The 26,649-nt window shown below is 53.3% G+C and overlaps 2 protein-coding genes across 3 annotated transcripts in view; one reads left to right on the top strand and one right to left on the bottom strand.

Annotated features, from left to right (window-relative positions):
* Nucleotides 1-6,071, bottom strand: part of LOC126938621 (eukaryotic translation initiation factor 1) — a 1,120,764-nt gene extending 1,114,693 nt beyond the window's left edge. The window contains exon 1 of the mRNA XM_050763005.1: nt 6,068-6,071. The gene's annotated coding sequence lies outside the window, so the exon portion shown is untranslated. The remainder of the gene's footprint in view (nt 1-6,067) is intronic.
* Nucleotides 804-26,275, top strand: TNS4 (tensin 4). 2 transcript variants are annotated; one of them, XM_050762653.1, is made up of 13 exons: nt 804-951; nt 5,810-6,343; nt 13,354-13,777; nt 14,578-15,005; nt 17,054-17,140; nt 17,451-17,576; nt 19,696-19,788; nt 19,906-19,983; nt 21,344-21,412; nt 22,255-22,423; nt 23,464-23,532; nt 23,779-23,805; nt 24,412-26,275. In XM_050762653.1, exons 2-13 carry the CDS (start codon nt 5,905-5,907, stop codon nt 24,551-24,553), a joined length of 2,151 nt encoding a protein of 716 aa, XP_050618610.1. In that variant the 5' UTR covers nt 804-951; nt 5,810-5,904; the 3' UTR covers nt 24,554-26,275. The 2 variants fall into 2 exon arrangements, with proteins under 2 accessions (XP_050618610.1, XP_050618609.1); XM_050762652.1 differs by lacking the exons at nt 23,779-23,805; nt 24,412-26,275 and having other exon boundaries at nt 14,629-15,005; nt 23,464-23,626.
* The last annotated feature ends 374 nt before the right edge of the window (nt 26,276-26,649 follow it).

Genomic DNA, 26,649 nt, shown 5'->3' with positions numbered 1-26,649 from the left:
CTGGGCTGGAGACTTCGCCAGCTCCCTCACTTCAGACCAGCGCCCCCAGACCAGGCTCTGCCATCAGCGCCCTCCCCCACCATGGCCGAACACCCCCTTACAACATTCTAGGACCCCTGGCCCCTCTAGAACAGGCAGAGAGTTGGAACCACGGAGAAGGAGCTACCAAACCAGACTTCCAGGCTTCCTGGTATCACCCTCCAATGTCCTCCCCTCAGGGAACTTCCACCCTGAGGCACAGACCAGACGAGGGACGGAGAGAGCCCGTGAGTGAAGGAACAGCTATAAGCCCCTTCTTGAAGGCCTCCAGACACTTCAGCCTCCTTTCCTTGAGTTAGAGGCCCCATTCCAGGCTAGAGTCATTACTGTAAAAGGAGAGAAAGAAGAAAAGACAAGCTCGTGCCTAGCCTTACCTCCAGTGGGCCCCTACCCTGTGCCTGTTCCAGCATGACGCAGCACAAAGGGGGGCTGCAGAGGGTCTCCTGCCCACTGGCACCCTGCTTTGTCAAGGCCCTCACTCTCTGCCAGTTCTGCCAACCCATGTCCTCTGCCCCAGCCAGCACCTGAGGAGTGCCCACTGCACACCTTGATCCTAGCAATGCCCTGTCCAAGGAAGGACTCCCTGGCCATGTGGTGCCACAAGAAGGCCAAGCAGGAACTTGGGAGCCCCTCACACACACCCGGCCCCAAAACCCACCACCCAGTACTTCCCTTCCTGCTGCCTGTGTCAGCCCTACCTGAGCTCATTGGACCCAGCAGGGGTGGGGCCTACTGCTGTCAGGGCCACGTGCAGGGCCCGCCCAGAGGGGAGGAGAGAGGGCGGGCAAGCTGCTCTTAAGGCAGGTCTGGAGGTGAACTGGCACCTCTCGTGACTCTTCACCTGGACTCTGAGTCGTCTTGGTCCCAGGAGCCAGTAGTGAACGCAACAGTCTGCCCACCCGTGGACACCAGGTAGGTGCCTTTATTCTTTAAGAAGAGAGGAACACTGAGCACCTTTGCCAGCCCTGACTCATTTAACTGTTTAATTTTTTTTTTCTTTTTTTTGAGACGGAGTCTTGCTCTGTCGCCCAGGCTGGAGTACAGTGGCATGATCTCGGCTCACTGCCAACATCTGCCTCCAGGGTTCAAGCAATTCTCCTGCCCCAGCCTCCCAAGTAGCTAGGATTACAAGTGTGTGCCACCATGCCCGGCTAATTTTCTTATGTTTAGTAGAGACGGGGTTTCACCATGTTGGCCAGGCTGGTCTCGAACTCCTGACCTCAGGTGATACTCCCACCTTAGCCTCCCAAAGTGCTGGGATTACAGGCGTGAGCCCAGACTCATTTAACCTTTTGTTCTCAGCTTCTCCACTTCTCGGGGCTCAGAGTGAAGATTGGGAGAAATGGGGTGGAGGATGTGGATGAGACTGAGATGGTCTCAGGATCACAGACTGCAGAGTTCAGCACTTTAAGGGAACTAAAACTGTGCCCCTCGGTGAACAGATGAGAGAGCTGAGGGCCAGGGAGAAGAGGCTTGCCTGAGGTCATGGAAAGGGACTGGACACAGCATCCAGGCCTCCTGCCTCCCAGCACTCCGGGAGCCCTCTGGGCCCTTCAGAGGTAGGCAGGAATGGGAGGTGGGCGGCTGGCCTTCACTGGTCCTGTAGTCTCTGCCTGCGGTCCACATCCTGCGTCACCGGGTCTGGGTGGGAGGGATGGGAAGATCGGAAGCCAGATTTCAAAAATACGGGGTGCAGTGGAGATTGGGCTAATCAGGCAAAGTGCTTCTGGGGGAGACTCAGGCTTTACCCTTGCCCCACCCTCTCCCTTTACTGACCTGGGCTCGTAGGGAGAGAGTAAGTCAGGAGAAGAGGTTGGCAATGACACAGAAGAGGGGATTTGCCAAGGTGCCAGGACTCCCCAGAGTCCTTGGGAACAAAGAAAGAGATCTGAGTCAGAATCAGAAGTGGGAGCCGGAGAGGGGCACCCACAAACAGGGCGGGGAGGTGGCTGGAGCCCTCCTTGCCCCTGCCCCGTGCATCCCAACCACACAGAGACCCGGGCCCAGGGACTCTCCTCACCACTTCCACCAAGAAAGAGCAAGTTAGAGGAGTGTGTGGGGCCGCGAAAGGCGCAGCTTTCAGGAATACAGGGGTAAACCCTGCCCTGGGACATCCAAGGGCAATGTGGAGCCTTAAAAGTGAGGGGAAGCTGAAGAGGAGCTTAGGGGCTACCTGCCCTGTGCTCAGCTCCAGGTCCGTCCCTCTTGGTTCCAGAATCCCAGAAGGGGCAATGTTGGACAGGGTTCTTAAATATGTGCAGCAGCAGCAGAGGCTAAAAGTGTGAGACCCTGGAGGAAGACCACCTGGGTTTAAACCCCTATTCACAGTTCACGTTGTATGACCTTGGGCAAATTCCTCAACCTCTCCAGCCCTGCAGCAATAGCACCCTCCTCAGAGAACTGCTGAGAAAATGCAAGGTGTTTGGTGTCTGTTACTATCATATCCCCATCATACAGATGGGACAACTGAGGTCTGCCCAGAGAGGAAAGGATGCTTGCCCAGGGTGGCACCAAAGCTGTGTCCAAATTAGTAAGCAGGTATCCTGGATCCTGGTCGCAAGGGGACACCCAGCCCTCCTTGAGCTCTGCAAAGTCAGCAGCCCCAGCCTCCTCTGCAGGACACAGCCAGAAAACTCCTGTCCCAACAAACCCAGTCCACTTGGAGCCCGTGTGGAAAAAGCCGCGGTTCCGGCTCTGTGTCCTCAGCTGTCCCGGGAGGGCGGGAGCGCAGAGGCCGGCTCCCTTCCACTTCCATTTATAGAAAGCTTCCCGTGCCCGGGATGCCCCGCCCCCTGCAGGACCTGGCCAAGGAAAAGTCTGGCATCAGACCTACGGGAGCCGCGGGGGTGTGGGGAGGCGGGAGAGGGGAAGGGGGCCTGGCTTTTCTCATGAAACCTGTGCGACCTTCAGCCAATCACGCCCCCTCTCCAAATCCCAGGTGTCCCTCTGCACTTGAATTCCATGTGGCATAAGGAATTAAGATTCCAAAATCCCACACCTGGGTTTGAATCCCAGCTCCACCATTTTGCTGGATGTGAAGCGTGTTTCTTGACCTCTCGGAGTCTCACTATCTTTATCTGTAAAATGGACTGATAACTCAAAATAAATAAATAAGGCCAGGCACAGCAGCTCACACCTGTAATCTTAGCACTTTGGGAGGCCGAGGAAGGAGGAGCACTTGAGCCCAGGAGTTCAAGACCAGCCTGGGCAACAAAGTGAGACCCTCTTTCTACAAAAAAATTCGCGGGGTGTAGGGCACAAGCCTGTAGTCCCGGCCACTCGGGAGGGTAGAATCACTTGAGCCGCAGGAGATCAAGGCTGCAGTGAGCCATGACTGTGCCACTGTACTCTAGCCTGGGCAACAGAGCGAGACCCTGTCTCAAGAAAAAAAAATCAAGAGGACTGACAATAGGGTGCAGTACTTCCTAGAGCTGTGAGAGGATTGAGTTCCCAAATGTAACTCATCTGTAAACTACCTGGCACATGGTCAGCGCTCAAAAAATGGAAGCTACTGTTAATGAGGCTGTTATACTCCGTAAGTCCTTCTTTCTAAGTACTATTTAGAATTGCCTAACTACCTTCACAAGGAGCACCTCACTGGTGCCGTAACACTCTCTGGGAGGCTGCAGGGCAGGAATTCTCACTCCCATCTCACAGATGAGGAAACTCAGGGTCAGAGTCATACCATAAGGAGCTTATTTGAGCTAGAAGTCAAATCTAAATCTTCGGATCCCTGAGTCCATTTTCTCTTCTCCCAGGCTAGTCTCAGATACCTTTTCCAGTGCTAAGGTCTGACTCCAAAGCAGGATGTAAAGGAAGCGTCTTGGCAATGAGAAGAAAGAGAGTCGGGCGGGTGTTGGTGGGGGCTGGGGACAGGCAGCAAAGCTCAGAGCACCCACTGGGAGTGCAACCAGCACATTGCAGCTCTGTACAGTTTTCTTGGCAGCCTCAATCCCAGAACCTCTTACCTCCTTACCAAGCCCCACCTACAAGAAACTAGCATGTGGCATTAAGGTTAGACAATGGAAAAGACTTTTCACAGTCAGGAAAATGAAGAGGTTGGGACATCTCTTTCCCAAATGAGCCCCAAGGAAATGAATAGCATCTGATGATGTCACTCCCCAGCTCAAAACTTTACAGAGGCTCCCTGTTGCCCCTCAGGGTTGAGCTGGCAGTCCTGAGCCCAGCCTGCAAGGCCCTGCGGGATCTGGCCAGCCTGCCTCCCCCGCCCCATCTCCTCTACCCACCCCAGGTGCCCTGTTACTCAGGTGCTCAATAGTGTCTTGTGAGTTTCCCTGCTGGCCAGACTTTTGCACAAATGGTCCCCTCTACTTTATTTATTTATTTGTTTTATTTATGTAGTTATTTGATGTTTGTTTATTTAGAGACAGAGTCTCGCTCTGTCGCCCAGGCTGCAGTGCATTGGCTCTATCTTGGCTCACTGCAACCTCTGCCTCCCAGCTTCAAGCAATCCTCCTGCCCCAGCCTCCTGAGTAGCTGGAATTACAGGCACGCGCCATCATGCCAGCTAATTTTTATATTTTTAGTAGAGATGGGGTTTCACCATGTTCGCCAGGCTGGTCTCAAACTCCTGACCTCAAGGGATCAGCCCACCTCAGACTCCCAAAGTGCTGGGATTACAGGTGTGAGCCATCGCGCCCAGCCCATCCCCTCTACTTTAAACCTTCCTCTCTGCCTCCTCATCCCTACCCATCTTCCACAACTACCTCTTGCTTTTCCTGCTTATCTCCCTTTGCATGTCCCTTCCTCCAGGAAGGCCTCCCTAACCTCCCCCACTAAACTAGGAAAGTCCACTGTCCCTCCTCTCCTCCTCGTGACACTGCTTACAGTTGTTCGCTCGCTTACTTGTCTGTTTCACCAACTGGCCCAAGTGCAGGCACTCGGACATCACGCAGCCGGGGGCCCAGTCCTTCTCTGACACTTGTTGGCAGTGTGACCCTTGGGCAAGTTACCTACCTCTCTGTGCCTCAGTTCTCTCCCTGTAAAATGGGATAATAGTACCTACCTTATACAGTTGTGATGAGGATTTTTTAAAATACCAGAGCTTATGTGGATAATTACTCAGTAAACATTAAGTAGTATTTACTTAATAAACACACCTGGGATGTAGTAGATATTCAGTAAACAGCTACTGAAGGTACTTTATTTATTTATTTATTTATTTTGGAGACAGAGTCTCGCTCTGTCGCCCAGGCTGGAGTGCAGTGGCTGGATCTCAGCTCACTGCAAGCTCCACCTCTCGGGTTTACGCCATTCTCCTGCCTCAGCCTCCCGAGTAGCTGGGACTACAGGCGCCCGCCACCTCGCCCGGCTAGTTTTTTGTATTTTTTAGTAGAGACGGGGTTTCACTGTGTTAGCCAGGATGGTCTCGATCTCCTGACCTCGTGATCCGCCCGTCTCAGCCTCCCAAAGTGCTGGGATTAGAGGCTTGAGCCACCACACCCGGCCTGAAGTTACTTTATTTAATGATCACTTACATAATGGGCTTGTTTTGTGCCAGGCACTGTTCTAAGCACATTACAAATATTAACTTGTTTTATAGACAAGGGAACTGAGGCACAGAGAAGTCAATTAACTTGCCCAAGGTTATACAGCTAGTAGGTGGTGGAGCCAGGCTGCAAACCCAGGTGGTCTGGCTCCAGCATCCATGCTTTTAAATGAATGAATAAATTCGCTCTTGTATGGAGGGTGGGGAGGCAGGGGCTTCACCTACAGAAGTTACTCCATTCCCACTCTTGGACTCTTTCAGGTCCTGGGAGCTTCTGGTTGGCAAGTGAGATCTCTGGGATGTCAGTGAGGCTGGTTGAAAACCAGAGGTAAACCGCAGAGGTCACCATCCCCACCATGTCCCAGGTGATGTCCAGCCCACTGCTGGCAGGAGGCCATGCTGTCAGCTTGGCACCTTGTGACGAGCCCAGGAGGACCCTGCACCCAGCACCCAGCCCCAGCCTGCCGCCCCAGTGTTCTTACTACACCACGGAAGGCTGGGGAGCCCAGGCCCTGATGGCCCCCGTGCCCTGCATGGGGCCCCCTGACCGACTCCAGCAAGCCCCACAGGCCCAGGCCAAAGCCACCTGCTTCCTGCCGTCCCCTGGCGAGCAGGCCTTGGGAACCCCGGAAGACCTTGACTCCTACATTGACTTCTCACTGGAGAGCCTCAATCAGATGATCCTGGAACTGGACCCCACCTTCCAGCTGCTTCCCCAAGGGACTGGGGGCCCCCGGGCTGAGCCGGCCCAGAGCACCATGTCAGTGAGAAAGAAGGAGGAACCTGAAGCCTTGGGTAAGGATTTGGGGCACAGTACTAGGAGCAGGGCTTGGCGCCAGACCTTATGAGGAAGAAGGACTTTCCTTCGTACAGAGAAGGGGACCCTGTCCTGTTGGGAGAGACTGTGCAAACCTAACCAAGTTACCAACCCCTCTGTTTTCTATGCTACACAAAAGGGATAAATACAAGTTTCCCTCACTAGCCAATTCTATTTGCTTCCTGAGTTTGGAAAGTGATAGATACCAATTTTCTATGACTTGATGAGGACTCAAATAAGCTCCTATAGAAAGTGTTTTGTGCAGTACCATGCCCATAAGGAAGAGCTCAGTAAATGTGGATCCCTGACCCCCACTGTCCTAGGGTGTTTCACTTCAGAGCCTCACCTGGGGCCCCCCTGAAATGTTGGTAGGATTGCTATCTGGACCTCTGTCCTTGTTTAGGGGGTATCTTTCCGGAGAGGCCTACACTGGAAATGGTAGGATAAGGACCCAGTAGTGTTCAAGCAGTGGTATGCTGGTGAATGTTTCCCTGGCTCCCTGGTTGGGGAGCAGGGGCAGAGGGAGCTGATTTGAAGCTTCTGCCCATTTCCACAGTGTAAATTCTCCCCCTCTGGCCAATTTCAAGCTACCAACATGATGTCACTGAATGAGGAGCTGGAGACACGTGGAGTAGCAGGCTGTTACACAGCCTTGCCACCACACCGACATGACAGATGGTCAATAACCCTGACAGCACAGACAATAATAAGGAGGGTGGGGAGACATTGTTGTAAAATAATTGGGATGTGATGAATTTTGAGTATTTATTACCTTTGTTTTTAATGGAAGTTATTTCATTGTAAGTGTACATAATGTAATTACTCAATGGCTGGGTTTAGTAACCAGCTGAACAAAATCCTGAAAATTTAACAATCAGCTCTTAACCAGCCGATACAAGCCAATTCCAGGGCACCACCGAGTCCAAAGGAACCTGGAAATTCCTACATCTGGCTTCAGTTTCCTGAACAAAGAGTTTCAAGGAAGCTCTTGATGAGGGTCAAGGAGCAGGCACATTAGACAGGTTGGAAGACCAGCAAGGGTGAGGGGGTGCATCATTAGGATTAGAGATAGGAGCCATAAGATATTCCACTTACTGGACACATATTATATATAAGGCACTGTGTTGAGCACTTTATGTGGAATCTTCAATCCTCTCAATCCACTCCCTGAGCTGATTTTTTTTTTTTCAATGGAGTCTCACTGTCACCCAGGCTGGAGTGCAACAGCACAATCTCAGCTCACTACAACCTCCACCTCCCAGGTTCAAGCAATTCTCCTGCCTCAGCCTCCCCAGTAGCTGGGATTACAGGCACCTGCCACCAGGCCCAGCTAATTCTTGTATTTTCAGTAGAGACAGGGTTTCACCATGTTGGCCAGACTGGCCTCGAACTCCTGAGCTCAAGTGATCCACCCACCTCGCCCTCCCAAAGTGCTGGGATTACAGGCGTGAGCCCAGCCAAATATTTTATCTCCGTTTCGCAAATGAGAAAGCTGGGGTTGCTGGGGTTGGGTAAGGAGCCAGTCTAGCCTAATGGCTGGCGTCAGGCAGAGCTTTCACAAGCTGCTTGCTTCACCGCTTTGTGTCACGGATTCCTCATCCGAGAAATGGAGATAATGAGAGTTCTTACCTCAAAGGGTGTTATGGGGATTGAAAGAAATTACATTTGTTGGCTGCTTATCACTAATCCTGGCACACTATACGCTATTCTAAATCGTAGCTGTTTTTATTAAACATTGGGGTTGCACGTCGGGCTAGCCCCAGGGTAGGTTTGGGCTCTGAGGTGGAGGCCAGCCCAGCACCCACGCCCTCTGGCACCCCGGGTTCCTGGGCTCCTGGGCTCCTGCCTGCTCTGCCCCCTTTCGCCAAGCATTGCCTGCCAGGCCTGTTAAAGAAACTGTCCCTCAAGGGTCTTCCTGTTTCTTAAGGCCAGTCATGGGCACGTCACTGCAGGAAAGGCGTCTTGGGCCTAATTACTGTTGGCAGGAGTAAGCCCAGGCTCTTACCATTCATGCCCCAGGACAGGAGTTCCACATATGCAAGGCCAGGTGGGGCAAAACCAGTCCCTGTGGAACGTCCACACATGTTGGGTGAGGGTTGGTGACAACTGGGCCCTTCCTCCACGGAAGGGGCTCATGGTCAGCTTAGGGCTGATGGCATGGGTCCACATCCACAGATGCCCCGGGCACCACATGCCATTGTGAACGTGTGTCCACCTAACTCTGGGGAACAGGGAATGTAAGGCAGGCAGCGGCCAGAAGGTCCTGAGGAAGCTGCCTCACTGCCCTGGCCCCTTCTGATGGAGAAAAAAAAAAAAAATCCCTTCCTCTAACCTCCGCCTGGACACCTGCAATGCCTGGGAGTTCACTGCCTCCTAAGACAGCCCAGCCAGGTCAGCTCCCCATTGAGAAGTTCTCCACCATCACTAAGAATAGCAGGCACCTGCGCCCAAAATCCTCCCTGCAGACCCTATTGCTGGTGACAAAGCTCTCACTGGCCCATGGCAGCCTACAACTCTGAGCGTTGTGGTGAGTTCTCTTACCTCTAAATGTATTCAGAGTGGAGGATCCCCTGCCATTTTACAATCTCATCCTTCCTACTTTTGGGCTGTTCAAGGAAAGAACTCTGACATTACCGTGCTAGGAGATGTTTACTGTTCCTCTTCATCCTAACGTGGACAATTTTAAAATTAAACATTGGCAATTCTATGTTGACATTTCCCCTAATATATATACATATATTTTTTTGAGACAGGGTCTCATTGTGTTGCCCAGGCTGGAGTGCAGTGGTGTGATCGTAGCTCACTGCAGCCTTCAATGCCTGGGCTCAAGCAATCCTCCCACCTCAGCATCCCCAGTAGCTGGGACTACAGGCACATGTCACCACGCCCGGCTAATCTCTTTTTTTTTTTTTTTTTGGGTGGGTGATGGAGTCTCTGCCTCCCAGGGTTCAAGCGATTCTCATACCTCAGGCTCCCGAATAGCAGGGATTACAGGTGCCCACCACCATGCCCAGCTAATTTTTTTGTATTTTTAGTAGAAACGGGGTTTCACCATGTTGGCCAGGCTGGTCTTGAACTCTTGACCTCGCCCACCTCAGTGATTCACCCACCTTGGCCTCCTAAAGTGCTGGGATTACAGGTGTGAGCCATCACGCCCTGCCAACCCGGTAATCTTTAAACTTTTTGTAGAGACACAGTCTCGCCATGTTGCCCAGCCTACCTCAAGTGATCCTCCTTCCTCAGCTTCCCAAAGTTCTGGGATTACAGGCGTGAGCCATATCACCCAGCCCAGAATTAAAAAAAAAAAAAAAAAAAAAAAACTATTCCATGTACCAGCCTGGCCAACATGGCGAAAACCCGTCTCTACTAAAAATACAAAAATTAGTTGGGTGTGATGGCACGAACCTGTCATCCCATCTACTTGGGAGGATGAGGTGGAAGAATCACCTTAGCCTGGGAGGTGGAGGCTGCAGTGAGCCAAGATCCTGCCACTGCAGTCCAGCCTGGGCAAGAGTGAGACCCTGTCTCAAAAAAAAAAAAAAAAAAAAGAGTCCATGTAATCCATGATCCCAGTGTCTGGCTTTTGAAGGAAATAGTGGAAACTTCCTGTTACAGATGAGGAAACTGAGGCTCAGGGTGGGTGTGTGATGGCTCACAGTCACACAGCCAGGGAGAGACAGGTCAGGCCTCAAACCTCAAACCCCAGCCTTCTGGGCTCCGTAGGCCACTGTCCTTTCTCTCTTTCTAAAGTCTAGTCCTCTGCCCTCTGGGGCATCACAGAATCCATCAGGTTGGAGACAGCCTGCAGGCTCCTCTTCTGAGACCCATCCTCCTGGGCGCTTCACAAACCTTCCCCAGGTTCCCTGCTCCTGCCTTCCTTTAAACTTGTCCCGGGCGCCCCCATCCCACAGGGAATGTGGTTCCTAGAAGCAAACACCATGTCCCTTCCTTTATCCTCTCCAACGTCCCCCACCCCATCTTTGGAACAGGCCCCCACTTTCATTTTCCAGCAATTTCTGCCAGACAAGGCTGTTTACCAGCCCAAGTGAAGGGGGTTTAATAACTGTCTCTCCACCCCTCACCTACATGCCCTCCCTCCACTCACCCGCCTGCCTGGGGCTGGTGCCGGCACCCACCCAGCACTGCTCAGACTTGCCCCACAGGCCAGTAAACAGCGACTAAACCCCTGCGGTGGGTGGAGGCCCCCAGCCCCACCCCCCCAGCTACACCCACCTTGGGACAGCCACGGAAGGTGAGCACGGGGCTCCTCCCTCCCCTCCCACTCTCCTTACTCAGCACCCCCAGCAAGGTCCCTGGTGGATGTTTAGATGACCCAGTGAGTGGGGAGCCCAGAGCTTCACCAGGCCAAGAGATCCTCCCCAAAGCAGCCAAGCACCTTCTCACGGGGCAAGGCCTTGGGGCAGGGCTCATCCTGGAAGAAGCAGTCCCTAAACAGAGCTTAGCAACGCTCCCTGCCTGTGCAGCATCGGATAACTTACTTCACCTTTCTGAGCCTTCCAGATTTCCCATCTGTTATATGGGCGTTAATAGCATTCCCTACTTCAATAGAGTTGTCACGAGGGTTAAAAGAGCTAATACAAGCAATGTGTTCGTAGTGGTCCCGGCACATTGCACTCAATAAAGACCAGTCTCTATGAAACATCGTTGTACACTAAGTGTTAGCTCCATCCCCACTCTTCTCCAAGCCTCAGTTTCCTCCTCTGTAAAAAATAATGCCTGCCCTGCTCAAGGGCTGTTACGAGGTTCAGAGGAGATTATGGGTATAAACACTATAAAGTCCTATAAAAATTGAAGTTGTGCTTTCCAGCCTTCCAGAAGAATCCAGCCCATTCCAAGATCTCTTTTCTTCCGGAGCCCACCATACAGTCCCCCAAAGAGTCTCACCTTGCAGTCATCTTTCTAAGCAGAGAGATCCCCAACCTTAGCCAGAAAGAGGGCTCCATTTGGCCAATACTGCCCCCAAAAAGCAGGCAGGTAGGAAAGGCTCCTCTCTCGAGCCTCACCATGGGCCGGGCTCCAGGCTATTGTATTTCATCCTCATCACAGCCTTGGAAGACTGGTTTCAGATCCTCACTTTGCAGATAAGGAAACAGAGGCTCAGAGAGGGTCGGAAAGTTACACAATGCCCTTGGCTGAAAAGCAGCAAAGCCAGGACTCACCCCAGGTTTGTTTTGCTACAAAGCCAGGCTCTTCCTCCACCCGCTGAGCAGCAAGCCCCGGTCAGCTGCCAGCCCTTGCTCATCTGATGTAACTCCCCACCCCCTCCGTGTGGCCCAAGCAGGCTCAGACAGAGGCAGTAACCGTGAGCAGGGCCAGATGGCCCTACCCTGGAGCGGGCTGGGGCAGGCTGGGGCTCCACAGTCATAACGGGGAGGAACAGTACATGTGCCAGGGCCCCAGGCAGGTGGGAGCTGAGGGTGCACGTTCTCCCCAGTTTCCCCAGCCTCCATGCCAGGAAGCCAGAGGCAAGACTCACACTCTTCAGAAAAGAGCAGCTCATTAACCCCCACCTTCCTCCAGCTTTGCTGGAACAAGACCAAGGACAATTCCCCTCCCCCAGGTCGGGAGGAAGGGTGTTCATCCTCACCATAGGGAGAACCGCAGAGCAGCCCACTCCTAGGCTGACCTCGGGAGAGGAACAAGGCCTCAGAATCCCAAGAGTCCCGGGTGCCCCGACCGGGGAGCGGAAAGGGCGCTGGAGCGAGTCGGCAGCCTGGGGTGTGTTGGGTGATCCCTGTGTACCAGTTACGATCCCCCCGGGAGATCCATAGCTCAAGAATGCAGCAAGCCCTGCGCTCAGGGAGTGCCTGCTCCAAAGCAGGGTTCTCAAACTCCGCTGCATATTCACATGCCCTGGGTGGCCTCGCTAAAATGCAGATTATGTTTCCGTAGGGGTGGAGCCCAGGTGATATGGTCCTGCTGGGCCATTCATGGTCTACTGCACTCACCTGAAAAACTGGAAAACAAACAAAACTGAGGCCTGGGTTAACACCCTTGAGAGTTTAATCTAATTGGCAGGAGGCGCAGCCTGGGGTGAGTCTAGTGTGTAACCAAGCTTGGGAATCCCTGCTTTCATTGCAGGTACAGAAATATCACTTCGTTTTTTGTTGGTTTTTTTTTTTTTTTTTTTTTTTTTTTTTGGACATGGAGTTTCACTCTTGCCACCCAGGCTGGAGTGCAGTGGCACAATCTCGGCTCACTGCAACCTCTGCCTCCCCGGTTCAAGCGATTCTCGTGCCTCAGCCTCCCAAGTAGCTGGGATTACAGGCGCACGGCTAATTTTTGTAGTTTTGGTAGAGATGGGGTTCGCCATGTTGGCCAGGCTGGTCTTGAACTGCTGACCTCAGGTGATCCACCCGCCTCGGCCTCCCAAAGTGCTGGGATTCCAGATGTGAGCCACTGCGCCCAGCCTCAGAGAAACCACTTTCACACACCCTGAGTAGCAGAGGCATCAGAAAGTATCACTGGTACAACCCATCAAGTGGCCATTTCAACCTAGGAAAAGGGCACAGACAAAGGAGAGGGTTGCCCAATTTTTAAGCACCTGCTCTGTGCCAAGAACAGTGCTGTGCTGCCTGCACAAGTGTCACTTCATCCTTTTTGTAACAACAAGAGGCTGGATGCAGTTGCCCCACTTTACAGGTGTGGAAACTGAGACCCTGGGTGGTGAAGTCTTTTGGCCAAACTCTCTCAGAGAAAAAGTAGCAGAGCCAGATCTGAAGCCTGGGTCTGTCTCATTCCAAGGCCTCGGTCCTCTACGGCATCTTCTCACCCAAGAGAAGTTGTCACAGGAAGGGTGACTTTGGAACTGGGCCCTGAAGATGGAGTTGGGCTCTCCTCTCTGCGCCTTAGTTTCCTCATCTCTATAAAAGAGGGGACAGAATGGCCTTGAGGACACTTCCAGCCTTTCTGTTCTATGAGTCCAGGCTCCTGTGTTTCACCAATGCTCTGTTTTTCTCCCCCAAAGACATAAAGTACATCGAGGTGACCTCCGCCAGATCAAGGTGCCATGATGGCCCCCAACGCTGCTCCAGCCCCTCTGTCACCCCGCCCTTCGGCTCCCCTCGCAGTGGTGGCCTCCTCCTTTCCAGAGACGTCCCCCGAGAGACACGAAGCAGCAGTGAGAGTCTCATCTTCTCTGGGAACCAGGGCAGGGGGCACCAGCGCCCTCTGCCCCCCTCAGAGGGTCTCTCCCCTCAACCCCCAAATTCCCCCAGTATCTCAATCCCTTGCATGGGGAGCAAAGCCTTGAGCCCCCATGGCTTGGGCTCCCCACTGGTGGCTTCTCCAAGACTGGAGAAGCGGCTGGGAGGCCTGGCCCCACAGCGGGCCAGCAGGATCTCCGTGCTATCAGCCAGCCCAGCGTCTGATGTCAGCTACATGTTTGGAAGGTAGGTTCGGTAGCTTCTAACATTGCACACACATACACACACAAACATACACACGCACACATCCCCTAAAATCATTGAAAGGCACCCTACTCTGAGCAAAATCTGGGCATGCACCAAAACCAAAAGGGAATGCCCTGCCTAGGCATCGCTTACAATCATCCCAGGTCAATTCTCTATAGACCTCACAGCAGAACTGCAGGCACATGCACACCCATTCTGCCCCAGGAAGACCGAACCACAGGACTCTGCTTCCCACTCCACCTCCAAAGCCACTGGCCAAGGCAGTCCCTGGCACAGAGGCTGGGGATTCCACAGCCATGCCCACTGGCACAGGCCTCTGAGCTCGGGGAGAAGTCTGGCTGGATGGGAAGCTGGCCTCCTCCTGCAGCTGGGGAGTTCCCTCTGTATCAGCCACGTTGTGGTCCAGCGTAGGTCCAGCCCATCTGCACGGCTCCTGGGAGTCATGGGGGCCTGGGGAGATCCTGATCCGACAGCTCAGTCAGAACGACCTGGCTGGGAAGGCAGACGGAATGGGGGCCAGCCTATGCCCAAAGCCTGCAGGGGTCAGCTCATCGGCTACTTTAAATGACCAAAGACCCTACCATCCAGGGACATTTCTGTATCCTTACCATCTCTTAAGGATTAGGTGGGGGTGCACTTTGCTGTGGGCTGTACGGGGTGGGGTATGCAGTGTTCTATTTAGCCAAAGCCACGGGAACCCAGATCACCAGATCCAGAGCCTGGCTCTAGCCCCTGAGCCACCTGCTGCCCTAACAACCTGTCTGACTCTCCTGCTGCAGCAGCCAGTCCCTCCTGCACTCCAGCAACTCCAGTCATCAATCATCTTCCAGATCCTTGGAAAGTCCAGCCAGCTCTTCCTCCAGCCTCCACAGCCTTGGCTCAGTGTCCCTGTGTACGAGACCCAGTGACTTCCAGGCTCCCAGAAACCCCACCCTAACCATGGGCCAACCCAGAGCACCCCACTGTCCACCACTGGCCAAAGAACATGCCAGCAGCTGCCCCCCATCCATCACCAACTCCATGGTGGACATACCCATTGTGCTGATCAACGGCTGCCCAGAACCAGGGTCTTCTCCACCCCAGCGGAGCCCAGGACACCAGAGCTCTGTTCGACCTGGAGCTGCTTCTCCCAGCAACCAGGTCTGTCCAGGCACCAGGAGCCACAGCCAGACCCTGTCAGATGCCCCCTTCACCACATGCCCAGAGGGTACGTTGTAAACCAATATTTCAAGCAACGTAAGGTTTGGCTTGGGGGAATAGATAAAGTGCCAGTAGGTTTCTGCAACAGCCAGTCAACACATTTATTGAGCAACTATTGTGTGTCTGGTACTATGCCAGGTAGCGAGGACGCACAAAGGGACACAGTTTAGAAAGAGACAAACACAAATCCTCACGGTAGGGTAGGATAAATGTGGAGGTAAAGAGATATTCTCAATCATATGGGCCAAAGTAGAAGGAATGATTCTTTCAGTCTGGAGAATAGAGGAAGCGACATCCGAGCTGGATCTGTGAAGTAGATCGGAAGTTTGTGGCCAGAGAAGCAGAGGAAAGGCTTTCCCAGCAGAGAGAGCAGGGAGTCCACAGTCGGGAAGGTGTGGAAGCACATGGCATGTTCAGGAAATGCCGGAATGTTGGGTGCAGGTTCAAGTCATTGAGAGTAATTTGAAGCCAGATTGTGAAAGGCCTTCAATGCCAAACTAAAAAAAAAAGAAAGAAAGAAAAATGGAATTTGCCTTTTAAGCAATGGGGTACCATCAGTGAGCCTCACACAGAAAAGTGATGGGGTCAGAGGTGCACACTCAATGGATCACCCTGGCAGCTCAACGAATAGCAGGGGCCTGAACCGGGGTGGGGCAGTGGGGGTGGAGGAGTGAGGACAGAGCCAGGCGACCCTCAGGATGTGCTTGATGACTAACTTAAGGAGAGCAAGAGGGCGAGTCAGTTCTGACTCTGACGTTCATGGATGACGAGAATGCAGAGGGGGTGGATGGGGCAATAGAGACAATGCATTCCAGTTCAGACAGCTGAAAACCACAAAACAGCAAACACCCTCCTTCCCGGGGTCTGAGACCACAGGCGTCCAAGGAGAACAAAATCAACCAGAATCTACGGCAGTAAACACAGAAGCTAAGCTCTAGCACCCTCTGGATGCCTCTCCCATGAGCAGAGTCCCCTGCCAACCCCCTGTTCCCCCTCCCTCGGCCATCAGAGGGCTTCTCAGCCCCCACTTGGCCATGACATTCACAGGCATCAAGGCAACTCTGGGGGAGTGGGGTGAAATGTTTACTATAGCCCACTGCTCCCTCCCACTCACAAAGCCATGTGGAGGCAAGCAGGAGAAAATGACACTTCCAGCATGCCTTTGCATCTGCCCTGATCGATTTCCTAGGACGAATCAGTTGCAGATTTCAGTACTTTTTTTTAATGAGTTACTTGAGAGTAACTGGTCACAACACTCCTTTTCAAGCCGCCAAGGTTGACAGCTACTGCTCTCTGCCTTAGGGACCCAGAGAAACGGCCATTTTGGCATCTCAAAGAGTACATTTACTTAGCCTAGTGATATTCCCATCCTGCTTTGGTCCCATAATATCACTAACTGTACCCCCAGATCTTCTCAAATTCTGCAAAATATTCTCAAAACAACATTCATTTTAATTTCATAGGCAACTGGAACATTAAAGACCCTCAGAAGTTGTTTAGTCCACTTGGTTCCCTCTGAGCTTCGATTATCCCACATCAGAGTCAAGACCCAGCCTCCCACCTCCCAGGGGCATGTTTTTCTGCCCGGATCTGCTATTTTCCTCTCCTTCACGTTTTCTGCCATTTTCTTTTCCAAGCTGAATATTCCCCTGAGGAATTCTTAGGATTATGAAGACGGAGGAGAATGTGATATCAAACATGAAGCATCTGAGAATTCCTTGTTTATCTCTTATTTCAGTCCTCACCAGGGGACTCAACACTAGATTTGAGAAACCATTTCTCCTTAAACTAAGGTTGTATCTATTCATTTTTTTATTCATTACCAAGGATACAAGGGCACTTCTGAGTTCTAGATGCACCGAACCCTGGCATCCTTCTGTTTGATTTTCCCTCTCGTAGGCAGTTTGGAGATACAATGGGGTTAGGGTCTGGGATGGTGGTCGAATGAGACCTTGGAGCAATAGAATAGGGAAGGGTCTCCAGCCTTCTCTGGTGAACATCCCTCAGCTCCCATCTGTCCAGCCTACAGGGTCCCCCTTCTCTGTCTGTCTCCAGGTCCCACCAGGGACATGCAGCCCACCATGAAGTTCGTGATGGACACATCTAAATACTGGTTTAAGCCAAACATCACCCGAGAGCAAGGTAAAAGGAAGCATGAGCGACCCCAGAATCGGATCTGGGTCTTGCACTTTGCATCAGGCAGGGCCCTGGGTTACAGTTAAGGAATGGCAAATAGTGGGTCCAGGGAAGCAGGGGAGGGGGATGTCCTGCTGACCTCATGACCTCCCAAGGAAGTAGGAACCACAGCAAGAGTGGTGGAGATTTGACAGTAGAAAGAACTTCCTGGGGACAAAAGGTGACTCTGTAACATCTGCTCTGTTACGGGGGACAGAGGGGGACAGAGGGTGTCCAGGTGGGGCGGTGTCCATCTCTGACTCAAGGATTGTTCCAGCAATCGAGCTGCTGAGGAAGGAGGAGCCAGGGGCTTTTGTCATAAGGGACAGCTCTTCATACCGAGGCTCCTTCGGCCTGGCCCTGAAGGTCAAGGAGGTTCCCCCATCTGCCCAGAATCGACCAGGTATGCATCTGTCTCTGTGCTCGCTCAAAGTCTCACGGAGGCAGCGGGGTGTGGTAGCTTCCAGTCCTGGCTCTGGCATTAGCTTTCAGGGTGACATGGCACCAGTCTTAAAACAGCACCTAGGAGAAGTGTCCACTCCAGTACTCTCTCCAATGCCCTCCAGCCCCAAGGCACCCTGAAAAATGCCTTTCACAGCAAGCCTGAGTGCTTCTGCCTTCCCGAGCCCCGCCCCCAGTTCCCTGCTTTTTCCTCCCGGTGGGAGAGAAGGAGGAGGGTCCCAGCCCCCCTCTAGGCTGCTCTCTTTGGAGTCAAACTGGATTCATTTCCAGGGAACCTAATGTGTGATTATATGCGTAGCTAGCTTATCTCACGGGTGATAGCTTACCACGTGTGTGTATGAGCTCAGCACACGTGTGTGTGATAGTTCTTATCACAGGCTTTCCTGTGGTCTCCCACGCTCATTTGATAGCAAACATCCACAGGGCATCCGCCACACACCAGGCACTGTGTGAGGCTGCAGGGATACAGAGGAATCAGACCCAGACGCCACCTCACCAGGGAGACAGACGAAAACATGATTACAACGCAAAGTACCTGGGTCATAGGCCTCACTCAAACCCCAGGATTGCACCTTCTTATTTAATGGATGAGGTAACGGAGGCTCCCAGAGTTACTTAATGACCCCAGAGCAATTAAGTGATAAAGGGAGGATGAAACACCCAGCCTTGTGTTCTTGACAGTACGCCTCACTGTCACAATAAGAAAGTGACCTCTGAGGAGGGTGTTGCTTATAAAGGACACCTTGCAAGAGGCAATGAACCCAGACTGAGGAGAACGCTGTGGATTGGTGGAAAGGAGTCAGAAGGTCATTGTTCGCCTCCCCCAGCCCCCCGCCCCCCTGCCACGCCCGGGGCCAGCGTGGCTCCAGCAAAGATGACCTGGTGGGCAGGAGGAGACAGAAACCAGAGCAAAGAGTCAACATTTATCTATACAATAATTAAGAAGTGTCCTTGCCAGGCACAGTGGCTCACGCTAGTCATCCCAGCACTTTGGGAGGCCGAGGCAGGATGATTGCTTGAGCCCAGGAGTCTGAGACCAGCTTGAGCAACATAGCAAAACCCTGTCTCTACAAAAATTACCCAGGTGTGGTGGAGCACACATGTAGTCCCAGGTTCTTGGGAGGCTGAAGCAGGAGAATCGCTTGAACCCAGGAGGTCTTTGAGGCTGCAGTGAGCCATGATCACACCACTGCACTCCTGCCTGGACCAAAGAATAAGACCCTGTCTAAAAAAATAATAATAAATTTAAAAAAAAATTCCCTAGGCCTCTCTGTGTCTCACACCTGTAATCCCAACATTTTGAGAGGCCCAGGCAGGAGAACCGCTTGAGCTCAGGAGTTGAGACCAGCCTGAGCAAAACAGTGAGACCTTGTCTCTACAGAAGAATTAGCCAGACGTGGTGGGGCACGCCTGTAGTCCTAGCTACTCAGGAAGCAGAGGTGGGAGGATTCCTTAAGCCCAGGAGGTTGAGGCAAATAAGCTAAGATCACACCACTGCACTTCCAGCCTGAGAGACAGAGCAGGACAATGTCTAACAACAACAAAAAAATCCCTGGTAACTCTTGAGCAACAGAAAGGTTTCCCCACCCCACCCCCAAAAAAAGAAGAAGAAGAGAAAGGTTTTCTGAAGGGGGTGTGGCTGGAGTCATTGAGCAGATGTGTTGGCACCTCCTCTGTGGGAGTGAGAGGCAGGGGGATGGACAAGGTGGCATTTTTTTTTTTTCCGGTGAGACGGAGTCTCACTCTGTCACCCAGGCTGGAGTGCAGTGACACAATCTTGGCTCACTGCAACCTCTGCCTCCCAGGTTCAAGCGATTCTCCTGCCTCAGCCTCCCGAGTAGCTGGGACTACAGGCGTGTGAAACACGCCCGGCTTTTTTTTTTTTAAATCTTTAATAGAGACGGGGTTTTACCACGTCAGTCAGGCTGATCTCGAACTCCTGACCTCAAGTGACCCACCGGCCTCAGCCCCCCAAAGTGCTGGGATTATAGGCGTGAGCCACTGCGCCCAGCCACAAGGTGGAATTCTATCCGAATGCACTTTCTTCTTTCTCTATCCAGGCGAGGACAGCAATGACCTTATTCGACACTTCCTCATCGAGTCTTCTGCCAAAGGAGTGCATCTCAAAGGAGCCGATGAGGAGCCCTACTTTGGTGAGATTCCCCAGCCTCCAGGCTCCCCAGGGATGGGGGACCAGCGAAGTCTCTGTTCTGAACTGTGGGGTGGGCTAGGGAAGCTCTACTCATGCAGGGCTGCTTGCTTCCTTTCAGGGAGCCTCTCTGCCTTCGTGTGCCAGCATTCCATCATGGCCCTGGCCCTGCCCTGCAAACTCACCATCCCGCAGAGAGGTGGGTCTGGGCCCCAAAGAGGGAATGCCAAGGTGGGGGACCTGTTTGTTCTCACTAGAAATGGGGTTCATTTCTACCTTGTTGGTGGATTATTTTAGTGTCACGGTTAAAATTGCGTGTACTGGAGTCGCTCAACATCTCCACCTCCTAGCTATGAAAATTTAAGAATGTTGACCTCTCTGAGCCTCAGTTTCCTCATCTATAAAATGGGGACAATCATCATGGTACCCACTTATAGGATTGCTGTGCAGACTAAATGAGATAGCTCAGGCAAGGCTCTTAGCGCAATGCCTGGCATAGAATGGATGTTGGAGAAATAGCAGCCTGCTTTGAGAGGATGAAAGAGCCTAAATCAAATAGTTTGGAGAGGTTTTCTTTTTCTGGGTCCAATATTTGTTGAGCACTCACTCACCCATTCATGCTTCACTACAAGCTTGTGAAGCAGACTTTGCTGTTATCATCCCCATTTCACAGATAAGAAAATAAGGGCTGGGCACAGTGACTCACGCCTGTAATCCCAGCACTTTGGGAAGCCGAGGCAGGGGGATCACTTGAGGTCAGGAGTTCGAGACCAGCCTGACCAACATGGTGAAACTCCGTCTCTACTAAAAATACAAAAAATTAGCCGGACGTAATGGTGGGTGGCTGTAATCCCAGCTACTTGGGAAGCTGAGGTAGGAGAATCACTTGAGCCCAGGAAGCAGAGGTTGCAGTGAGCCAAGATCGTGACACTGCACTCTAGCCTGGGCAACAGAGCGAGACTTCATCAAAAAAAAAAAAAAAAAAAAAGAAAGAAAGAAAGAAAGAGAAAGGAAGGGAAGGGAAGGGAAGGATTCGGTTCTAGATGTTAAGTAATTTGCCCAAAGGCCCGCAGAGTCAGACCTTGAACTCAGATCAGCATGCCCTATCCAGAGCGTACAGCCAGGTAGGGGGACAGCTCAGATGGAACAGAGCATCTCAAGGGTATGCAGGAGAAGCTCGAGAAGGGCATCGGCGCAGGGGAGTCCCAGAGGAGCATTGGTGAGAGCCTCCTCGCTTTCCACAAAGACAGGTCAGGGGTTGGGACAGGGTCCAAAAGAAGTGAGGAGGTCAGGGGCCTGTGAGGACAAGATCATGGCAGCCATCTAAGAGGGCGAGGAGGGGAAGAAGAGATCAAAAGGGTTGCAAACTAAGCATTTAGGGAGCCCAAAGTGGCCTGTTTGCCTAATTACGGTAATCACACCTGGTTTGAGTCACTTCCTGGAGATGGGGGTGGAGGTGGGAGATCTTCAAAGGGATTCCTGAGGCCTGTTCCTGTGAGAGGGGTCCATTCACTCCACCCCCGCCCCTCTGGGGGGCCTGTTTCTTTGCCTTGGCTCAGAACTGGGAGGTGCAGATGGGGCCTCGGACTCTACAGACAGCCCAGCCTCCTGCCAGAGGAAATCTGCAGGTGAGTGGTACAGGACGGGAGACGCCAAGCTTGGCTGTGCCCCAAGAGGGCACCTCCCGACCCTGCCCACACGCACGCATGCACGCACGCACACACACACGCACACACGCACAGGCCCACACGTGTTTCCCATCTCAGCTTCGTTTGTGCATCTTTAACAAGGTGCCACCCCTCCCCCCCGTCACCCCTGTAAAACAAGATGAGAGGCCAGCAGGGAAGTGGAGTGGGGTTGGGGGTGGTGGGGTGGCAGAACTTGCAGTCTCTCGGGCACGCACACGGGCACGTGCACATGTGCTAGAGTCTCTCTGGGTCTGAGGAGCCTGCCCTGGAGGTGTTTCCAGGTTTGGGATCCTCTATGGGGTGTCAGGTCTGAGTCCTCTAGCCTTCACCAGGGGAAAGGTCCCTGACCCACACTCCCAGAGGCCAGCACACATCAGCACTTGTCTCAGTGACAGCTCCTGCTCTATGTCCGGAGCACAAACAGCTTCCCTCCCCGTTCTTGTCTTCTGTCCCTTCTGTCGCCAATGAACCAAGACCTTGAGGGTAGAGGTGTGGGGAGGAGGGCAGTCGTTAAGTGTGGACAGAAGGATGTTTTCCTGGGCACCCCTACACACAGGGCAACTTCCCCTCCCCTGCCCCATGCTGGAGGGCCAGGGGCCAGGGCGATGCAAAGCCACAGAAGATCCCAAAGCCCTCTGGGGTTGGCCTCAGACTGTGATCACCCACACACCCACTTCCTGTTGGGTGGCTCTAAGAGGAGCTCCACTGGATTCCTGAACAGGAGACTCACCCCCTCCCCTGGGCCTGGGTCAGTGGCCCAGCACAGTGTCTGCCTCCCACAGGCTGCCACACCCTGTACCTGAGCTCAGTGAGCGTGGAGACCCTGACCGGAGCCCTGGCTGTGCAGAAGGCCATCTCCACCACCTTTGAGAGGGACGTCCTCCCCACGCCCACCGTGGTCCACTTCAAAGTCACAGAGCAGGGCATCACCCTGACGGATGTCCAGAGGAAGTAAGGGCCTTCCCTTGCCCTAGGGCTGCAGGGCTGGCGGCATAGAGCTGGAGGGGATAGCTGAGACAGTCACGGATCAGGGATGAAGGTCGAGTTTAGGGTCCTGGATGACCCAGCGGGGCCAGTGATGTGCTGAGTGACTCCAGGCAACTTCCCTGCCTCCTCCAGGCCTCAATCCACTGCCAAAGTCCCAGTTTATCGTGACTGATGAAAATGGAGTTAACGGAGGCTGGGCGTGGTGGTTCATGCTTGTAATCCCAGCACTTTGGGAGGCCGAGTCGCGTGGATCACCTGAGGTCAGGAGTTCAAGACCAGCCTGGTCAACATGGTGAAACCTCATCTCTACTAAATATACAAAATTAGCCGGGTGTGGTGGTGCACACCTGTAATCCCAGCTACTTGGGAGGCTGAGGCAGGAGAATCGCTTGAACCCAGGAGGCAGAGGGTGCCGTGAGCTGAGATCGCCCCACTGCACTCCAGCCTGGGTGACAGAGTGAAACACCACCTAAAAAAAAAAAAAAAAAAAAAAAAAAAAAAAAAGGAAAATGGAGTTAACTAGTATTCATGGGTGCTGATCATGTCTGCACCCATTGATGGAACATCTTCCCTAGGCCAGACTCTGGCTGACACTGGGACCCGGAGAGAAATGAGATCGTCCCTTCCCCAGGCTTGGGATCTCACAGTCTAACAGGAGCCTGATCCAGGGCTGAGCACTTCACAGGGAGAAACAAGAGATGACCAAGATGTAATTCGTGTCCTCAAAAAGTTAGGGGACCAAAAAAAAGTTAAATGGCATGGTAGGGGTATGAAAGAAAACCCCAGAGTATAAGACACAGGCAGACAAGTCCCATGAGAGGAGAGAGGCAGGAGCAGGGCAGCAGGACCCCCCGGTGGGAAAAGCCGTAGCGGTCGTCGAGGTCTAACCCAGAGACTTCTTAGAGGACAGGGCACCTGAGCTTGGGGGGAACAAGAGATGCTGGAGGCAGGGTGACACTGGGACAGGTTCTCATCGCTTCCCTTCTCTCCCCACCTCCTCCTAGGGTGTTTTTCCGGCGCCATTACCCCCTCACTACCCTCCGCTTCTGTGGTATGGACCCTGAGCAACGGAAGTAAGTTCAAGGCTGGGCCAAACTAAGAAGGCCGTCCAGGGCCCAGCTGCCCACCAAGGTGTCCTGACGACTCTGGGACTGGGATCCCAGAGGGAGCCTGTGAACCTCAAGGGGTCAGGGTGACAGAATGAGGGTAGGGTGGGGTGTGCTGGGGCGGGGACACAGCTAGCCAGTCCTGCGGCTCCTTCAGGGTCTTGTGGCATGGAGCAAAGCCTCATTACTCGGTATCGTGTTCTTTTCCTACAGGTGGCAGAAGTACTGCAAGCCCTCCTGGTAAGGCCTTCCTGTCTACTCTGTTACCAAAGAGGGGTCCCTGTCTCAGGGCCCCAAACCCAACATGGGGAGGGAACTAGAGAAGGAAAGAGGCCCCATTCTGACTTTAATAGTCCAAGGTGTTGATGAGGGCACAGGCCCTGGTCCTCAGGGAGCTCGCATCTGATGGGAAAGACTTTCACTGCCCTCAGAGCCTCTGGGCTGATAGAGGCGACATGAGCCTGGGAGCCCTCAATCTTCTGCAAGAGGTACAGGCTCTAACTTCAGGGAGCCTCAAGCTATTGGAATGTCCCAGTCTGATGATCAAGATGCATCTTTGCCCTCAGGGAGCTTCCACTCTAATGGGGAATGCACAGGTCCTGTCCTCAAGGAGCCCCTACTCAAAACAAACGAAACCCAGAGCTTGAACTTGGAAATCTCCCAGTCTGACAGGAGAGGCACCTTCTTCCTCAGAGAGCCCCATCTTAAGGAGGTGCTGGAGCCAATTGGCTAAGGGAGGGGCAGGGAGGAATGAGGTGCAGGCTGAGGGCCCCCCACCACCCCATTCCCACCAGCCTGATGCCTCCCTGGGTCCCACCCCTCACTCAGACTGCCCTTCCCCACCAGGATCTTTGGGTTTGTGGCCAAGAGCCAGACAGAGCCTCAGGAGAACGTGTGCCACCTATTTGCGGAGTATGACACGGTCCAGCCAGCCTCGCAGGTCATCAGCCTGGTGACTGCTCTGCTGCAGGATGCAGAAAGGATGTAGGGGAGAGACTGCCTGTGCACCTTCCCAACACCTCCAGGGACTCACCAAGGAGCCCCCCTCCACCCCCTGAATGGGTGTGGCTTGTGGCCATATTGACAGACCAATCTGTGGGACTAGGGGGATTGGTATAAAGTTGACACCCTTGAACCTGCTATGGCCTTCAGCAGTCACCATCATCCAGACCCCCCAGGCTTCAGTTTCCTCAACCACAGAAGGAGACCAATAGACAAGATCAGCTGTTCTCAGATGCTGGTGGGCATTTGAACACCCTCCTGCATGATTCTGAAGCATGCCCACATCTGAAGACCCCTGCATAAAAATAACCTCCAAGAACCCTTTGACCCCATCGACCTGGGCTCTGCCAACACAATATCTGAGCGAGAGACCTGCAGCCCCTGTTTCAGGTGCCTGGCGTTGACCCACGGGGTATCTGGCTTGCAGCCAGTGATGTTCAAGGATTGACTACAAAACGGGAATTGATAGACTCTATTTCCTTCCATATCTGTTCCTCTGTTCCTTTTCCCACTTTCTGGGTGGCTTTTTGGGTCCACCCAGCCAGGATGCTGCAGGCCAAGCTGGGTATGGTATTTCGGGCAGCTCAGCAGGGGGAACTTGCCCCCTTGGTCAGAGGAGACCCAGCTGTCCTGCACCCCCTTGCCAATGAGTATCACCCCATCTTTTCTTTCCACTTCTTTTTTTTTTTTTTGAGACGGAGTCTCATTGTCACCCAGGCTGGACTGCGGTGGTGCGATCTAGGTTCACTGCAACCTCCACCTCCCAGGTTCAAGCAATTCTCCTGCCTCAGGCTCCCGAGTAGCTGGGATTACAGGCATGTGCCACTCACCCGGGTAATTTTGTATTTTTAGTAGAGATGGGGTTTCACCATGTTGGCCAGGCTGGTCTTGAACTCCTGACCTCAAGTAATCCACCTGCTTCGGCCTCCCAAAGTGCTGGGATTACAGGCACGAGCCACCGCGCCCAGCTTCTTTCCGTTTCTTGATAGGCGAATATTCCAAAGCTGGTATCGTAGCTGCCCTAATGTTGCATATTAGGCGGTGGGAGTAGAGATAAGGGCCATCTCTCTGTGATTCTGCCTCAGCTCCTGTCTTGCTGAGCCCTCCCCCAACCCACGCTCCAACACACACACACACACACACACACACACACACACACACACACACACACACACACACACACGCCCCTCTACTGTTATGTGGCTTCAACCAACCTCACAGCCACATGGGGGCAGCAGAGAGTCAAGAATGCAAGGAGGCCGCTTCCCTAAGAGGCTTGGAGGAGCTGGGCTCTTTCCCACCCCCACCCCCACCCAGCCTCCAGAAGCTGGAACCATTTCTCCCGCAGGCCTGAGTTCCTAAGGAAACCACACTACCGGGGTGGAAGGGAGGGTCAGGGAAGAAGCCCACTCTTGCTCTAGGAGGAGCAAGTGCCTGCCCCCTCCCAGCGGCTAGCCCTGCCAAAGCTGCATTATCTTTGGCCAAGGTTGGGCCTGATGGTTATGATTTCAGCCCTGGGCCTGCGGGAGAGGCTGAGACCAGCCCACCCAGCCGGTGGTCGAGCACTGCCCTGCCGCCAAAGTCTGCAGAATGTGAGATGAGGTTCTCAAGGTCACAGGGCCCAGTCCCAGCCTGGGGGCTGACAGAGGCCCCCATATACTCCGCTACAGCTCCTATCATGAAAAATAAAGTGTTTGTCTTTGCAAAACAGTAAGTTCTGAGGCAGTCAGGGCTGTGCCCTCGGAGATGGAGACCTGAACAGAGAAGGGGGCCTGACTTGGGAGGGCGTGGCTGTGTCTTAGGGGAGACCAGGTGTGCCACACTCCCTCCCACGCTCCTGGCCACGGCACTACAGGCTCAACAGGCTTCCACGTCGTAAACCATTGCTTAAACCACTCTGTGTCCCCCACACGCCCAGCACGCTTGCTCTTCTTTCTTCATCACCCCTTTCCTGCCTCTTTGCCAGGGAAACAGGAGGATTGTGATTTCCTGGGGTCCAAAGTGAGTGTGTATGGTGCCCCTGATGGATTCCAAGGTCTCACTCAGCCCCCACTGAGAGGCAAGGAGAGGCGGGCAAAACAG

This window comes from Macaca thibetana, chromosome 16 (assembly GCF_024542745.1).
Source record: "Macaca thibetana thibetana isolate TM-01 chromosome 16, ASM2454274v1, whole genome shotgun sequence".
Classification (NCBI taxonomy): domain Eukaryota; kingdom Metazoa; phylum Chordata; class Mammalia; order Primates; family Cercopithecidae; genus Macaca; species Macaca thibetana.
The sequence above is the reverse complement of the archived record's forward strand: the minus strand, read 5'-3'. Positions and strand labels throughout refer to the sequence as shown.

What these genes read in the sequence shown, in the direction of transcription:
- TNS4 (XM_050762653.1), top strand. Translation starts at nt 5,905, where the DNA reads ATGTCCCAGGTGATGTCCAGCCCACTGCTGGCAGGAGGCCATGCTGTC. An exon ending in CGATGAGGAGCCCTACTTTG is followed by an intron (nt 19,789 to 19,905) that starts GTGAGATTCCCC and finishes GCTTCCTTTCAG; the next exon opens with GGAGCCTCTCTGCCTTCGTG. An exon ending in ATGGACCCTGAGCAACGGAA is followed by an intron (nt 23,533 to 23,778) that starts GTAAGTTCAAGG and finishes CTTTTCCTACAG; the next exon opens with GTGGCAGAAGTACTGCAAGC.